The 17,241-nt window shown below is 34.7% G+C and overlaps 2 protein-coding genes across 3 annotated transcripts; one reads left to right on the forward strand and one right to left on the reverse strand.

Moving 5' to 3' along the window:
• Nucleotides 1-1,350: 1,350 nt before the first annotated feature.
• LOC131652439 (transcription initiation factor IIE subunit beta-like) lies at nt 1,351-4,896 on the forward strand. Its single transcript, XM_058922286.1, has 5 exons — nt 1,351-1,504; nt 1,821-2,042; nt 2,288-2,419; nt 2,546-2,662; nt 4,049-4,896. Exons 2-5 carry the CDS (start codon nt 1,821-1,823, stop codon nt 4,385-4,387), a joined length of 810 nt encoding a protein of 269 aa, XP_058778269.1. The 5' UTR covers nt 1,351-1,504; the 3' UTR covers nt 4,388-4,896.
• Nucleotides 4,897-5,017: 121 nt separating this feature from the next.
• Nucleotides 5,018-6,847, reverse strand: LOC131652440 (remorin-like). Of its 2 annotated transcripts, none has more exons than XM_058922288.1 (5): nt 6,496-6,847; nt 6,321-6,392; nt 6,145-6,232; nt 5,605-5,686; nt 5,018-5,376 (listed from the first exon to the last, which is right to left on the reverse strand). In XM_058922288.1, the coding sequence occupies exons 1-5, from the start codon at nt 6,659-6,661 to the stop codon at nt 5,176-5,178; spliced, it is 609 nt and encodes a 202-aa protein (XP_058778271.1). In that variant the 5' UTR covers nt 6,662-6,847; the 3' UTR covers nt 5,018-5,175. The 2 variants fall into 2 exon arrangements, with proteins under 2 accessions (XP_058778271.1, XP_058778270.1); XM_058922287.1 differs by having other exon boundaries at nt 6,321-6,401; nt 6,496-6,837.
• Nucleotides 6,848-17,241: the final 10,394 nt, after the last annotated feature.

Consider the following 17,241-nt stretch of genomic DNA (forward strand, 5'->3'; position numbering starts at 1 on the left):
CGTGTTGTCGTACGGGTACATGTTTATTTGATGTAGTATATTTTGAATGATATGAAATGTTAAATGTCACTATGAGCAATTTTGTTAATTATTATGTAAATTACTTAGACATGAAAAAATTATAAATTTTGATAGAATATTTACTTCATAATATTATAAGAAATGTAAGTGCAAAATTTAAAATATAAATATAAAATATAAAAGTATTTACTTAATTGTAAGTTGAACAAAAATCATATAGATTTAAGTGTATTTGAAAATAGTAATTTGGTCTTTAAATAAAGATAATAATTTGATAGTGACCCGTAAAATAAAAAGTTAGTTGTGTGAATGACTATATACTAATATTCAATGAGATAAAATACAATTCTAAAAACATTTCTATCATTAGAAACATTTGAATTTTATTATAACCACTTCTATGGGCCCACACATGATTGATAGTGACATACTAACACAGTAAAACTTTATATACTTGTGGTGTTTGAAAATTAAACTCTAGTAGTGCTTGAAAATCATATTGTTCTTAATTTTAAAGTAATATATATGTATGTTTTTTTCTTGAATCTAACTGGTAGTGTCCCGTGTTATTTCATAAAGTATTTCAATTACATTTGTAAAATAAAGGAAATATTATTTAAATATTATATATAAATAATTGAAATTTTTTTTAAATATGATTAATAAATTTAATAACATTTTGGATCTCATATATAAAAAAATTATGAAAATATTGGCGCTCTCTATAAAAATGAGAATAAATATGAAGAGATTCCAAAATTAAGAAAAGTGAAAATGGAGAATACAAATAGTTAAATATTGTATTATTTAAATAGAGGATTAAAATTTATTATTTTAAAAGTAAGAGCTAAAAATATATTTAAATATAATTAATATAAATGTATATAATCATAATTCTTTTTAATTGATTTAAAAATAAAAAGAGATAAAAGATTTACATAAAGGAGAGAAAGAAAGCTAAAATTTAAAATGATTTTAAATAAATCAGCCAATAAAATGAGAACACGTGAAGGAGCGAAGTGGAAAAGTTGAAATATAGTATTATTCTAGGACCTCCATTAAATTATTTTATATCAAGTCAATAGTTGAAATTACCTACACAAATTTATCCAAGGGTGAATTCTTATTTACCCAACTCAAAAAGTTGGGTAAAGTTAATGTCTTGGAAATAACTAAAAAGTATATTATTTAATAACTAATTAAATAAGATAAAACTAAATAATGCAATGTGTGATTGGTGGAAGGTACACTACCCAATTTTTTGAGATGGGTAGAGAAGTGTCCCCTTATCCAAGTCATCATATCATGTTCTAACAAAAAATAATAATAAATCATCCAGCCACGTAGGCTAAATGGCACCAAACATCAAATACCCGTAAAATGCAAAAGAAAGTGCAAAAAGAATTTTTCGCACGAAACACTTCCTGTCTTCTTAATTTTCATTGCTTCCGGAAGAGAAAAATCTGTCACGAACTCACTCACGGTTATCTTTCTCTTTATCTCTTATTTTCTGTATATCCGTTTCCGATTACTCACCGCGTTTCAATATCACCTTGCACGATTCAATCTTCTTCCATTTCCCCCTTTCACGCTTTCCGATCTTCAATTTCCGAAAATCAAAATCCAATCACCGCATCTTTTGATCCATATTCGTTAAACCTTTTTCAAAAATTCGATCAAGAATTAGGTTTTGATCAACCAAATTTCACGATCAGAGAGAATTTCAATATATAAATATTCATTATTGTTGTTTTTGTGGGTGAAACCCTAGCGATTTTGATTGTTTTGAATATCATCAGATGGCGTTACAAGGAAAGCTAGATAGATTCAAAAAGCAGCAGGAGAAATGTCAAACAACGCTTTCGAGCATAGCCGCTACCAAGACTGCATCTGCGTCGATGCCGAGTGCTCTTGTTCCTGTCAAATTCTCAACTGATACCGAGAGGCTTCAGCATATTAACAGTATACGTAAAGCTCCTGTTGGAGCCCAGATGAAGCGTGTGATTGATCTCCTTTATGAGGTACCAATTTAATATTGATCATATACAAATTACAATCTTTATGTTGTGCGCGCTTTGTGATCTTAATGTTGCAGAAAATTGTGGTCAAATAGTGCTATTTATGCAGCTGTAAATAGCACTATTTTAGTTTGATTAGTGGTTACTACACCTTTTCAGCCAATGCCTAGTTTCTCTTATGGTTGATGGGTATGTGCATGTTGCTAATGGATACTTAGTTAGTGCTTGTGTCTGTGTTTTGTTAATAGACTCGGCAGGCTTTAACGTTGGAGCAAATAAACGAAACATGCCATGTGGACATGAAAGCTAACAAAGATGTTTTTGACAATATGAGGAAAAATCCAAAAGTAAGATATGATGGAGAAAGATTCTCTTACAAGGTAAATTTTATTCTTGCAAGTATGTTAACTTTCATGTGTTCGATTTTGTTCACTTTGACAATAACATCCTCTTCTTTTATACTACTATTTTGGTTTATGATATTTGGCATTGCTTTTGGTTTGTAGTCGAAACACGCCCTCCGGGACAAAAAGGAGCTGCTTTTCCTGATACGCAAATTTCCGGAGGGCATTGCTGTTATTGACTTGAAGGATTCGTACCCTACTGTAATGGAGGACTTGCAGGTAAATTAATTTTGTTTGCTAATTTTATTAATTTCTTGACATTTGTTTTTCCTGATACATTGGTGCAATTTAATCACAGATTTATGTCTAACTCCCATATTGTCTCGAGCTACTATTCTCATCTCACAAATTTTATTTCTTCCTTGTTTGTGCACAATGAATTTTTGGGAAACACATTTATGCCAAAATACTAACCAATCACTATACCTATGAAAGAAGCTCAAATGTTATAGTCAACACAAGCCGATGGATATATCAATAAGATGTTGCAAGGGACAAAATAGAATAGACAAATATTGTTGGAAACAGTTTATGTGGAAAAAAACAATCCAACTAATCATTCATAATTATATCAATATAAGTTTATTATCATGAGTATTCCCTCTCCCCCCTTTGTATCTGAAATACTAACCTATAACTTTAATAGAGTAGCAAAGTGGTTTCATCCACAGTGCCCTCGGCCATCATCATCTCCTTGACTATTTTTTCTTATTGTCCATGCACAAATTTCTGCCACCTTTTCTATCATTATCTCTCTTTGTGAGCAGATTTTTCTGTCTTCTACTTCAAAAACTTATTTTAAAAGCCTTGGATCAACTCCTTTCAATGCCCTTTTATAGGTCCCAGCAACCCCCGTTTATCCCAATCTATCGAAGTTTGATCTCAACTTTTCCCAATGCTGACTATCCCATAAAATCAATTTGGCCTAGTGGCTATGTCAAAAATACACTATCCCTGTGTCTATCCTATGGAACTAGTCCCACCTTGACAATTCCAACTGAGTCTTAGCTCTAAGTGTATGTGCACCCTCTATTCAGTAGTTACAAATACATCCTCAATAGCTAATCCGATTTGTCTATTCATTTATCTTTATATTAATCCTCGAGAGTTTTGGATATTTCATTCAATGACTATTTAGGCCAGTTCATATTATGGACGAGAATGCTAAGGATTTCTTCAGAGAAACACTCTATTCAGTTGTACCAACCTTAACGTGAGTTTTTAGCTAATACAAAATTACAAACCCCTTAAATCCATTAAATCTACTTGTAGAACAAAGCCACCAAAGTAATCTTCATTTTAGTCAATGTGTCTCTTTCACTTGACTATTTTTCTCTATATTTTTTTTTCTTTTGAAAGATCATACTCATTTTGTCTCTGTTGCTTAGAGTTTTACTTGGCCCTGAAATATATATTAATACAGCTGTGAACTGTTTTAGTATACTTTTACTGAAAAGTGAAAAAAATCTATTAATCTGCCACATCTATAATCAGATGACTGCTGTGGTTAGTGGTGATGTTTTTTAGAGGTGGTCAAGAGTCAAAACTTAGTTGTATAATTTGTTTCTCGTGGAAATAAGATCTCATAAAGCTTTCAGTTTATAGGGTTTGAAAGCTGGCAGGGAGATTTGGCTGCTGTCCAACTTTGATTCACAGGAAGACATTGCCTACCCTAATGATCCTAAAGTGCCCATTAAGGTGGATGATGACCTAAAACAGGTTTTTCGTGGGATTGAGTTGCCCCGTGATATGATCGATATAGAGAGGGATCTCCAAAAAAATGGAATGAAACCTGCTACTAACACTGCAAAGAGGAGGAGTGCAGCACAAATGGAAGGCATTTCATCCAAGCCTAAACCTAAGAAGAAGAAGAACGAAATCACCAAGAGGACCAAGCTGACTAATGCCCATCTTCCGGAGCTTTTTCAGAATTTAAAGAACTGATCTAAGTAAAGAACTCCTGATCTAAGTAACTCATAGCATGTGTTGGGCGAATTCTCATAGTATATTTAATGTCATAAAATTGATCATGTGTTTAGAGAGTCTTGCCGTCATCCTTAAGGATATATCTTTTTTTTTATTGTATTAGCTTACTTCCACTGGTTTTGGACATATCCAATTTGTCAAAGAAACAATTTTTCAGAGCACAATGCAAATTCAAGGCACTCCATCCAGGCTTAAATAAGATTCTCAAGCAAAAGGTCAAAGGTAGCCAGAGCCCCTCTTCTGGTAGTTTTTTCAAACTCAAGGCCGTATGGTTTAAACCAAAGCCAGAAAATGGAGCAGAGTGAATATATTGTGAATCTATTCTCATTCATACGTCTTACCTCTGGAAATGAATAAATGATAGTATGTTGTCTGTTTCAGATTGATGTAATTATATTCAACTTTTTTTTTGGATGTTTGACTATGTTTAAATATTTGCATGTTATTCAAATCTTCTTGGCAAAACACTTGCTTGTAGTTTTGTGTTATGTATATGTCTTTACTTGATGTCAATTTTGGTTCATAGGAATTAGGATGGCTCGAAATATAAGACTTAAAAGTTATTGTGTTGAGCGTGTAATTGTGTAATTGTGAAACGTGAAATTCTTTGTTATAACTCAAACAATACATATAGAAACAGATGGTGCATAACAACAGTTCAAACCACATTTTAAAAGTACACATAATTGAACACCAAGTAACCAATCCATCAAGAACTCAGTCCTTTTTATTTGCTTTGAAATAACTTAACTGCTAAAGCATCCTAAAAATTTCTTTGGTGCAACTCCACGGCTACGAAACTTTGCAGCTGTCTCTTCCAGGTCAAGAAATTCTTCCCTCTTTTGAGCCTCAACAATTGCCCTTTTCTCTTCAGCATACTGATGGATTTCAGCTATGTCATTTTTCATTCTTAAAACATACTCAACCTTCTTTCTTTCCAAATTTTCCTATTAAACAAAACAATTTTTGTATTAACAGTGAGTGAAACAACTTGTATTTGAAATGAAAAACAGTCATATTAATGCCCTAAGTGCGTGTTTGGTAAACTTTAAAACTACTGTGGAACAAAAGCTATAGCTTGTAGAGTTCAATAAAGGTGCATTAATTGTTTGAGCCCTGCCAAGGTTCCTCAAGGTTGAAACAACAAAAGAAGATACAACATATGAATTAATCACCTCATATTTCTTGAGTTGTGCTTCTATTGATGCTTTCTTGCTTTCCTCCCACAATCCAACAGCAGATTGCTTCTTGTATGCCCTGTGTGACAGTTTCACTTTTCATCAAACTCAGTTTTCAAAATAGATAATGAACATGGAGATTTTATCCAGCATCTAATCAAATATTGATATTTGTACATGACTAAAAATTGTATTTAATCAATAACTAGTTATGCAAGTGAAGTATGCATTCTTTAATAACTAATTTCAGTTTTTCAATATCCACCATTTCATACTTCAAAAGTCATGCAAATTCCCAAAGAAATTTCATAAAAAAAGTATATACTAAGAGAGAACCTTATTGATATGTTCCAATATACACAAAAAAGCTTTCTAGTTATTAATGGAGCCAATAACTTTAAACTACACGTCAAAATGTTTCACCAACATTTTCTTGTTAATCACGTTTCTAATGAATTTTAAAAAAACAAAAACAGAACAGTGATTAAAATAGTCATCATAGAATTAATTCAATAGATTTATAGTATAGTTTCTTGCCTGTTTTCCGCCTTTGTCTTTTCACTATCTTCCCATGCTTTGATTAAAGCCAATCTTTTCTCTGCTACAATTTTTGCAAGCCCAGTATCTAATCAAACAAAGTCAAAAACAAAGTTACCAATAACTATTATTAAACATATAATAATTTCTTACAACTTTTTTTCGCTGAAAATTACCTTTGCCAGTTGAATCCTTAGTATCTTTTTTATCACCTTGGTCTCCTGTTTCCTTATTATCAGCATGATCATCTGCAACCTCTATATATAAAACATGATGGATTGAATGAATCAAATAAAGTAGTATATATATATATACACATGTACGCACGCGCGCATGACATATGAGACTTACTCTGATCATCAAGTGTAGAAGTGACCAGTTGATCAACCTCCTGGTGAACAATATCTGATTCATTTTCCTGAACATCAGACCGCTCTTCAGGGACAGGGTCCAGAGGCTGAGGCTGTTGTGGTTCGGTTTTGTTGATGCTGGAATCTTCTAGTTCCAATTCTCCCATGGTTTGTTTTGTTCAGGTCTGTTCTGCAACCTGAAAAGTTTGGTGGATGAATATTATGATTTAGAGTTGTATTAAGCTTGAATATATAGAAACTAAGCAAAGAGCAAAAATGGTAGTAAATACTAAGTCTAGAAGGAAATTGGAGATAACAAGGTAACTTGACAGGGTGGTTTTTTGTTTCACAAACGTAAGGGAGTAGGGAAGTTTCACAACAAATGTATGCGGATATTCACGGTCTTGTTAATTTTTTTTTTTTGTAGTTACTGTAGTTATTACCTATGTCTTATGACATATGTCAAAATAACTATGTCTAATGATGTTGATGTTGAATCTTATTTCTTAGCTGTTAATTTCTCTCATGTATCTTTCTTTCTTGTAAGTATCTTTGACATATGATTTTCTATAATTTTTATATTCTATTGTTTGTATTCTAATTTTTGTTACTTAGTCATAAATTCACTTGAATTTAACCTTCGTTAATAATTTGAATTAAGCAATTTTCACCCTCACATTTGCATAAAGAATAGCTAGTCTCAATCCTCTTATGTTTCTTGATGAAATTTGGCCTACTGTGCTTTATTTATGAGATTTTCAATGTCTATCATTCTCTTGGTTTCTCTATGAATCACATATGTTTCAAGGTCCTCTTAGAGTTCAAAAGTTATTTTTGATAGGTTATTCATTGAGTAATACATAAATAAAACATCTAATTTTAAACTTTTTTTAGGTGTCTTTTATGACACCCTCAACTCCAAAGTATTTATCTTAAAAACAAATTAAAAAAATAAGAGTAGTATTTATAACTCCTTCAAAAAATAATGTCATCGTTAAGAGTCCCACATCGGACAATATATGGTCTGAACATGTCCTTATAAATGGGGGCAATCCTCACCCTACAAGCCTCATCAAACGTAGAAATGGAAAATCTCTACCATAGGTTAAGTTTCTGCAGGGTTTTCACCTCTTAGACAATGTGTGGAGACAAGAGGTATTACAAGTGACATAACTCTTATAACTATGCAAAGACTAATTATGTTATCTTCAACACAAAATATTTCTATTTAACACACGAGCCATGAGACTCTTCTTGATCTAAAACGAAGAGAACAAAAAGTTAATAAGCTAAAAAGAGTCAACTTCATTTTTCTTAACACCTAATGAATGATATACCTTTACAAATGGTTTCCTAAGAGTTTTGAAAGAAGAGGGTGTCGAATCATTCCCGTGTATTAGAGATTGCAACTAATCTTCTCATCCTTTCTAGGTTCTTTATATACAGGAGAAGATGAACCTATAAGAAGACGGTCAGTATCTTAGATCTCTAGAAAAAATCACCTTTCTTGATAGCTGGAGAATCATGATTTCTAACATATGACTTAAAGACCGGATGTTGTTCCATGGAGATTAAAATGAGAAATGATTAACATGCTCAACCAAATGGTACATGAGTGGAAGGAACTTTAACCTTTTGCAAGTTAAGGCTAGGTATCTAACAACTAATTTCTTGTTTACTCCACGATGATATTTTTTATTCAGGTGCAATAATGGTTGGTTATGTCGCATCATCTTACGATTAACGTGACAACTCCAAAATCGAAGAAAAAAACACGATCATATAACAACCTAAATGACAACCAGATAATAAATTTATGTGAAAATTATTACAGCACATAGACTACCCTCAACCACCCCAAGATTTCAATACACTCGCACTCTCCAAAGTAAAACTATCCCTCACAACACTCTAAAACAAGAGTATAAGAGAAAATATAATAAGTCAAATACAAGCTTAAAATGCTTTTGATTGGTACATCTTGTAAAGAAAAACTTGAATCTTATATGTAGCATTGGGCTTCCTCATCATCCTTCACAAAACTAAACGAAGAAACACTATAAGAAGAAACAATTCAATTGGTGATGTATAACATATAAGAAGAAACACTAATTTAATTAAAGAGAGTGTACAAATACATAGGAGAGAGAATACATTGTCGCCAATTTGATTGACGTCTCCTCCTATAGTTTTTAAAACTATCATACTCCACCTAAAGAAGAGTATACTTTACTTGAAGTTAAATAACTTCGAAAATTTTCACTTGCCAAAAATCAAGTTGAAATTTTATGGTGCAACTTCCATGTTGGTAGGAAGCTCTGTAACCATAGACATAATATCACAACACACTTTACATCAATGCCCATGTGTTAATCTGCTAGCAATAACACGTCCTTCTTCATGACAGCAGAAATGTCATGAAGACACACTTCTCAATTTTTAGAGAAGATTATCCTCTCTCACAGCGAGAGAGACATTGTTAACATTTGACTAAAAGTCCTTCTTTGACGTTGCCCCATCAGGACACTTATACTTTATATGTCCAATTTTTCCATATTTTCAACATCTCACACTCATTTCATTGTTTTTCTTCACATAAGGCCTTCCTCTAGCAACCAATAACACTAAGTTTGATGAAGTATTATCCTCACCCTTCAATCTTCTTTCTTCATAAATAATTTTACTAGCAAATTCTTCAAAACTCAAAGTTTATTTCCCATATATCCAAATAAGTTTAATATGATCATAGAAAGATAAAAGAAACCATATGAGTCTCAAAGATTTATCTTCATCATCAAGTTTGACTCAAATAGTTTCTAATTCATAAGCAATACTATTTATAACCGATTTGATATACTCTTTCCTTGATATAGCCCTTCAAGTTTCTCCCAAAACTCTTTGGATGACGATGTACCAAGAACATTCGCAAGAATACTCTTAGCCAAAGACATGCGGATTGTACTCGAAGCTCTCAAGTCTAGTTCCTCCCACTTCTCGTTGTCCATGTTGGAAACGTTTCCTTTCAACGCCTTGTGTAATCCTAATTGTATAAAAACATCTTTGACTTGAATTTTCCACAAGCCAAAATTGATTCTTCCATCAAATTTCTCTAAGTCAATCTTCACTGCACTTGAAAAACTTGACATTGCAACCAAAATCTTTCCTAAAGCAAAACAAAATTTTCCCAACCAACACAGAGTATAAAATTTCTTTTATGATGTGGAAGATCAGACTAAACTGCAACCACATTGCATACTTAAAAATTTATACCCCACCAAACTAAGGCTCTTGATACCACTTGTTGGGAAAATAATAAACATAGAGAAAAAGGAGGAACAAAATAACAACACAAGAGATTAACGTGAAAAATCTAAAACTGGAGAAAAAACCATGACTGTTGTCAAATGACAACCAGATAATAATATTATGTAAAAATTATTACACCAGATAAACTATCCTCAACCACCCCAAGGCCCCAATACACCTACACTCTCCAAAGCAAATATTTAATTACCTCTCACAACACTCTAAAACAAGAGTTATAAGAGAAAATATAAAATATTAAACTCAAGTTTAAAGTGCTTTTGACTGATACATCTTATAAAAAAAACTTGAATTTTATATATAACCTTAAACTCCCTCTTATTTCATAAAACTAAACGATGTGAGACTTCTAAAAACATATATCCTATATATAACCTTGGACTGTGATATGAAGAATCCAAGGCCCATTAAAAACAAAATAATATATATGTTTTATTAAGGGACTTTTACTATTAATTAGGTGGTGCAATTAGCACTCTTTTCTTACTGTTGGGTTAGTTTCTTATCTTTAGTCCTATAATCCATTATCATTAGAAGTAACCCTACCTATTTATTGTCTTTCTTTTCATTGTAAGAGTTTATGAAAATTATGAAAAGTTTATGTCTTATGCTTTTATTCATTTTCTTTGTCAGTTAGATCTAAATGATAACTTAGTGCAATCTAATTTTCTTTCATTGTTTAGAGTTTATGAAAAGTTTATGTATTATGTTTTTATCTTTCTTTGTCAATTGGATCTAGATTATAATTTAGTGTAATTTAATAGATTTTATTTTCCTTTATATAATTAATCGATGTGAGACTTATTCCACATTTATATTTTCAACTAATTTCAACACTATCGTCAACGCTTCCTCTTATGTATTGTACATTGTCTCCTGCGTTGCATAGGTACCGGTACGTACCCAGTACCCGGTACGGGGTACGGCACTTTTAAAAAAACTAAAGTACGGGTACGTTAGTATAATTCTTTAAAAATACAATTATAAAAATAACTAAACAATTATATTATTTAAATTACGATAAAATTAAAAAATTAAAAAATAGTTTGCTTAAATAAATCACACTTCAAAGTATTAATAAATCATAAAATAAAATCATGGTTGAATATTAATATTTTCTTCTCCAATGAATGCAGCTTCTAGTTCAGGTTCATCAAGAGAATGAATCCATATGTGCTCCAATTTCTTTTCAATGAACCTATTTCTTAATTTTTCTTTCAGTTTTTTATTTATGAATAGAATAAATAAATAATCTAATTTTTACTTAAGCCTAAATTATGTTATCCAAAAAAATTTAAAATCGAAAAAAATAAAAAAGTTTGGGTACGTGTACCAAATGTGTACCGATTGGTGTACCAAAGCAAAATAAAATAAAATGAAATTGGTACGGCTTCGGTGCGTACCGTACGTGTACCCGGTACGTACCTGGTACCGGTACTTAACATAAAACGGAGTACCCGTGCTTCACATATTGTCGCCAATTGAATTGAAGTTTCTTTTATATTGTTAATTTTTTGTTTGAAACAATTATTTTAAATATTAGTAGAAATCTTAGTTATTTGAGAAATATTTCAAAAAAATTGATTATTTAAATAAAAAAATCAAACATAACAATCAGCAAATCATTGGAAATTTGAACCAAACAAAGTATATAAAATTGTTTCTTAATTGTGATGATGAATTGATGATACCGTATTACCGTGTGCGTAAAGCCTCAAAGAAGCGCTTCAATTTCATTTTGGCGTTTATTGTTTTTTTCCCTCAAATTTTGTACTCAACCTATTCCAATTGGTTGGTGTAGAAAATTTGACCGTACTTTTTTTCTATTCCCCAAAGTATGTTCATGAATACAATAAAACTTGTTCGCTTTATTTCATTTCGAGGCAAGTTTCTGTCACCATATTTGACACTTGAGTCTCAAATTAATTGAATCATTTTCAGAAAAATTGATTGAATTTGAGGTTAATCTAATCTAGTTAATTAGCGGTCTCAAGCAACCATTCCATAAATAGGAGAATAGAAGATATAGCTAGATAGAGTTCAAAAAAGTTTTGAAAAATATTTTAACTTGTGTCATGCAACAATGATGAACTCCTGGCGGCTGAATTAGGTAGAAATGTATCTGCAAGTAAACTGGAATTATTAATATCACATAATTTTTTTTGTGTGGTTGTTATATTTACTTAACATAAGGTGGCATAACTCATGTAAGTTTTTCCTAGTTCTGCTAGGGTTTGGTCTATCTTCTCCCACTGAGAAGCCTTGATCTCTTTCTTTTCCTGGTTTTTGGTCCGATCTACCGGTTGACTGGCTAGAATGACAAGTCCTAACATCAACGATTTATCGCTACAAGAGGAGGACGAAGACGGTGGGTTTTGCTTTGATGTGGAGGATGAGAGTGAAGTGGTTGGTGATCTACGATTGTGCCTTGTCGGGAGGTTTTTGTGCGATAAACCGATACACGTGATGTCTATGAAGAAGAGAGTGGCGGATATGTGGCGTCCGGTTAAGGGTGTAACCATCAAGAAAGCTTTTGAAGGGTTATTTTTGTTCCAATTCTTTCACAAGTTAGACATGGAGGCAGCATTGAAAGGCGGGCCGTGGACTTTTGGAAGTCACCTGTTGATCATTGACAGAGTTCAAATTGGGGTTCAGTTGGAGAACATTCCCCTGTTTCATGTGGAGTTTTGGATTCAGATTCATAATCTTCCGACGGGTCTGATGTTGGAGAAGGTTGGCAAAACAATTGCAAACTTTATCGGTAGTTTTGTGGAATACGACAAAAATAACAACTCTAGCTTTTGGAGGCAGTATATGCGTTTGCGAGTAAAAGTGGACGTCCGACAACCATTAAAAAAGAATACCAGAGTTAAGAATAAGGGTGGTGAGTGGTGTATAGTCAATTTTAAATATGAAAATTTGGGTCTTTTTTGTTTCGTATGTGGAGTTTTGGGACACTCTGAACAAAGGTGCGGTGTTCGATTCGATATGGATGATGACAATGGTAGTAGGGGATGGTCTACTGATCTCAGGGCGGATAATAGAAGAACTGTTAACGGTGCAACTTCAAAATGGCTGAAAGAAGAAGGTGTCGGCACTGTGGATACGATGCAGAATTCTGGGAGAATGCATGAAGCGCGTGAAGGTAACGTACAAGAGAGTGCAATTGGGTCCATAATTCCCACTGATAGGGCCCCACACGAATTGATGAGGCATGATGACCCAGGTATTAATTTCCGTGCCAGCTCAGGAAGTGTGCTACACAGTCAAATCCATTCATCAAAGCCCATTATTAGCTTTCAAGTGCATGATAAAGGCATCACAAATCAATCCTTCATTACCGAAGGAATATTCGGTGACAACCAGACAAGCCAATCATTAGCCTTTAATAGCATTGTTCCCCCATCTCTCATGTCAGTTTCGGCCCCACCCATGTGGATCCCAAACACCAACCTCTTCCTAGGAGACAACCATACCGGCCCCCACTTACTCTCTCAACCAATAGAAAACCAGAACAATCCTCCCATGCAAAACACTGATAACCGAAACTCTCCTATCCACACTAGCAGCATGCAAAATGTAACCTTGTCACAAAACCGAACCACCATAAAACCAAACCACAAAAGCCTTTCACAAGTTCATAAACCGAATACCTTACATACCAAACCCCATACATTCAAACCAAAAAATACCAGCTCCAAGCCTACTACCAGTAGCCATGTTAAACAACACATCTTCTCTTCCTTTCATCCTGGTATAACCCCAAATATGTGTGCTACTCAAGATTCTCTGTCCACTGCTAAGGAAGATGTTTGCGATGACGGACAGTTGGAGCGAAAACGACGTAGGGAACAAGCTTCAGGCAGCTCTGTTGAAAGTGTCGACACAACTGAGTCTTTTTTATCGGCAGGTCCTGGCAGCCAGGACTGCCGGGACAAATGAAGATCCTAAGCTGGAATTGCCGGGGCTTGAGCAACCCGCGTGCAATTCCGAATCTACGTCAGCTCACTCAGAAGCATCACCCTGATGTTTTGTTTCTCTCCGAAACGTTGGCGAAAAAACAGAAGCTTGAGAGTGTCCGTGTCACTTCAAAATTTGACTCTTGTTTAACCGTTGACGTCGTCGGAAGAAGCGGAGGTTTGGCGGTGTTGTGGAAAGATACTGTTACGTGCAATGTTGTTAACTATTCTAGAAACTTTATCAACTTAGTTGTGCAAGATGAAGTGAAGGAGGATTGGCGCCTTACTTGTTATTATGGTTTTCCGGAGAGACACCGACGAAGTGACGCATGGAATATGTTGCGAGAGCTGCGTGATTTGTCTAGTGCCCCTTGGTGTGTTATCGGTGATTTTAATGATCTTCTTTCACAACAAGATAAGATTGGCCTTCATCCTCACCCGAATTGGCTGTGTACTGGTTTTCGTGAAGCGGTTACCGATTGCAATCTTTTGGACCTTCCGCTAGAAGGCCATCAATTTACTTGGAGCAAAAGTCGAGGGTCTGAGCATGCTATTGAGGAACGCTTGGACCGGGGTCTCGTTACTCAAGATTGGTTGGATATGTTCCCAGAGGCTAAATTGTTTAACTTGCTGGCTTCACACTCAGACCATAGCCCCATTCTGCTGCAATGTGAACCACCCCAACCGTCACGCCGCAAGAATTATTCTTTCAGGTTCGAAAACGCGTGGCTGAAGGAAGATGAGCTGAACGATATTGTTAGTAAAGGGTGGAATTTTGATGAACAAGGTGGAGTTCTAAAGCGTATTAGCAATTGTGCGGCGGAACTTTCGAAGTGGAATAAGCTAAAGTTCTCTCAGCAGTATAAAGATATTAATCTCCATATGGCAGCCATGGAAGCCGCTCGACTATCTCATGATGAAGACGCGGCAAGGAGGTTCCTTGATGCGCAGAAGGAATACAATAAAATTCTGATCCGTGAGGAGGTGTTCTGGAAACAGCGGGCTAAAATGCATTGGCTTCGGCACGGCGACTCGAACTCTAAATTCTTCCACAGGTCTGCTACAGCTCGTAGGAATTTTAAAAGAATTGATGGTTTGGTGGATGAGGCAGGGGTAGCGGCCAATAGTCAGGAAGAGTTGTGTGGAATAGCTAAATCCTATTTTGCTCATTTGTTTGAAGCCAGGCAAGGAAATTATGAACCGGTGCTGAGGTGTATCCATCCGGTTATTTCTCAAAATGATAATGTCAGGTTGTTGTCCCATGTTACCAAGGTTGAACTTTATGAGGCTCTTATCCAGATGCATCCCGACAAATCCCCTGGTCCCGACGGATTTAATCCAGCTTTTTATCAACATTTTTGGGATCTTTGTGGAGATGATATCTTCATGGCAGCTTCTTTATGGCTACAAAGAGGTTTTTTCCCGCCTGAGCTAAATGAGACTAATATTTGCCTTATACCCAAGTGTGTTAAACCGAACACTATGAAAGATCTTCGTCCCATCTCTCTGTGTAATGTAGTGTACAAGTTGGTTGCCAAATTGCTAGCCAATAGATTGAAACTTGTGTTGAATAAATGTGTCTCGGAGGAACAGTCGGCGTTTGTTAAAGGCCGGTCCATTCTTGATAATGCTTTGGTTGCTACGGAGATTATTCATGCCTTAAAGAGAAAGACTAGTGGTAACACTTCCCATTGGCTTTAAAGATTGATATTAGCAAAGCCTACGATAGAGTGGATTGGGGGTTCCTTGGAGCTATTCTTCTTAGATTGGGCTTTGATGAGAGATGGATACATTGGCTTATGATGTGTGTGACTTCGGTGCATTATTCTGTTCTTGTTAATTCGGATAGGGTTGGACCAATTATTCCAGGAAGAGGTCTGAGGCAAGGAGATCCCCTTTCTCCATATCTGTTCATCCTCGTTTCTGAAGGACTTTCTGCTCTTATTAAAGGCGCTGTTTCTCGAGGAGATCTTCATGGAGCACATATCTGCAGGAGGGCACCCAGTGTGTCCTGTAACACCCCGTTAATTCTAGAGTATTAATTTAATTATTTTATTAATTAAATTATTAGAATTAATAATCTGTGGGAATTATTTGGAAAATAATAAAAATATGGTGTTGGGCTGAGTGTGATAGTTAGTAGAAGGGGGGTGTTAACTAAGCAAGCCCATTAAGAATGTTTTATTTTATTTTTCATAAAATAAAGGAAATTGGGAAAAAGAGAAGCAGAAGCAGTAGAAGCAGATTTTGGGACTGAAGAACACGTGAAAGTGAGAAGAGCCAAAGGGGGAGAAGAACTTCGAAGATCCGACTCTAAGGTAAGGGGGGATTCTTCGGGTTAGTAATCCTTATGCGATTATAGGTAGTAGGATTGATTAGGATTATTGTTTAGTTCATTCGTACGTGTCGGGTTTGGGAATTTTGTTAGGTTTTGATAATCTTGTATGAATTGACATGATTTTGTTGATACTTGTGATATATGATGTTAATACATGTCAATAACTTGTTTGAAATGTGTAATTGTGTGAAAAACAATGATAATTGTGTGTATGTTCGTATGTACCTGAAATTGGGGTATTGGGATATGGTAAATGCTGTCAAAATGGTGATTTTTGCTGTGCAGGTACGTAGGGACCGGTTCCCATGTGGGACGAACCGGTTCCCCCTTGTAAAAACAGAGAAAAATGGATTCTGGGTAGCTGGGAACCGGTTCCCATGTAGGGACAACCCGGTTCCCCATAGTAAAAATCAGAGACGTGACTTTGAAGCTGCCAGGAACCGGTTCCCACGTAGGGACAACCCCGTTCCTGCAGCACTTTTTCTAAAAATGTTTTATCTTTAAAAACCCGTAACTTTTGATCTGAGTATCCGATTTATGTGCCGTTTTGGGCGTTGCGAAGCTAATGAGATGCTTTATCTGATGAATTGATAAAATGGGCAATAGCCAACTTTACTTTTTTAAACTCGATTTAATTATTAATGAATTGAAAGATAGTATATGTATATGTGCTTATATATGTGACTATTGATGTATGTTCTGTATTGGTGATGAGATTGTGATATTCATTGGGTGATGTTGGTTTATAACATGTCGTAAATGAATACATGTTTTGTGATTATGTTGTTGGGTTGTTTTGATAATTGGTTACATTGTGTGCAATGATGTTAGATGTAACGATGTATGAACGTGGTGATGATTGATGATTTATGAATGTTAATATACTGTTAATATTAACATGTGAACTGTGGTGAATGTATGTGTGATATGTTTGTATGAATGCTAAGAATATATACATGCTTATTGGTGATGATAATGAGACGATGTGTTACATCGGATTGGTGATGTTGTAAGCATGTTATATGTTGCATTCATTGGCATACATTTTTGGTGATGGATCCCGGTGATGAAAGTGGATCAAAATGGTGAGCATGATTCCCAGTGTGTGGAATCGGTGCTGGATATT

Source organism: Vicia villosa, linkage group LG2 (assembly GCF_029867415.1).
Source record: "Vicia villosa cultivar HV-30 ecotype Madison, WI linkage group LG2, Vvil1.0, whole genome shotgun sequence".
Classification (NCBI taxonomy): domain Eukaryota; kingdom Viridiplantae; phylum Streptophyta; class Magnoliopsida; order Fabales; family Fabaceae; genus Vicia; species Vicia villosa.

Excerpts from the sequence above, each read along its gene's own strand:
- LOC131652439 (XM_058922286.1), top strand. The coding sequence starts at position 1,821 with ATGGCGTTACAAGGAAAGCTAGATAGATTCAAAAAGCAGCAGGAGAAA. Across the intron at positions 2,420-2,545 it reads GAGAAAGATTCTCTTACAAG|TCGAAACACGCCCTCCGGGA; the intron begins GTAAATTTTATT and ends TTTGGTTTGTAG. Across the intron at positions 2,663-4,048 it reads CTGTAATGGAGGACTTGCAG|GGTTTGAAAGCTGGCAGGGA; the intron begins GTAAATTAATTT and ends TTCAGTTTATAG.
- LOC131652440 (XM_058922287.1), bottom strand. The coding sequence starts at position 6,661 with ATGGGAGAATTGGAACTAGAAGATTCCAGCATCAACAAAACCGAACCA. Across the intron at positions 6,402-6,495 it reads TTCTACACTTGATGATCAGA|AGGTTGCAGATGATCATGCT; the intron begins GTAAGTCTCATA and ends TTTTATATATAG. Across the intron at positions 5,377-5,604 it reads CACAACTCAAGAAATATGAG|GAAAATTTGGAAAGAAAGAA; the intron begins GTGATTAATTCA and ends TTTGTTTAATAG.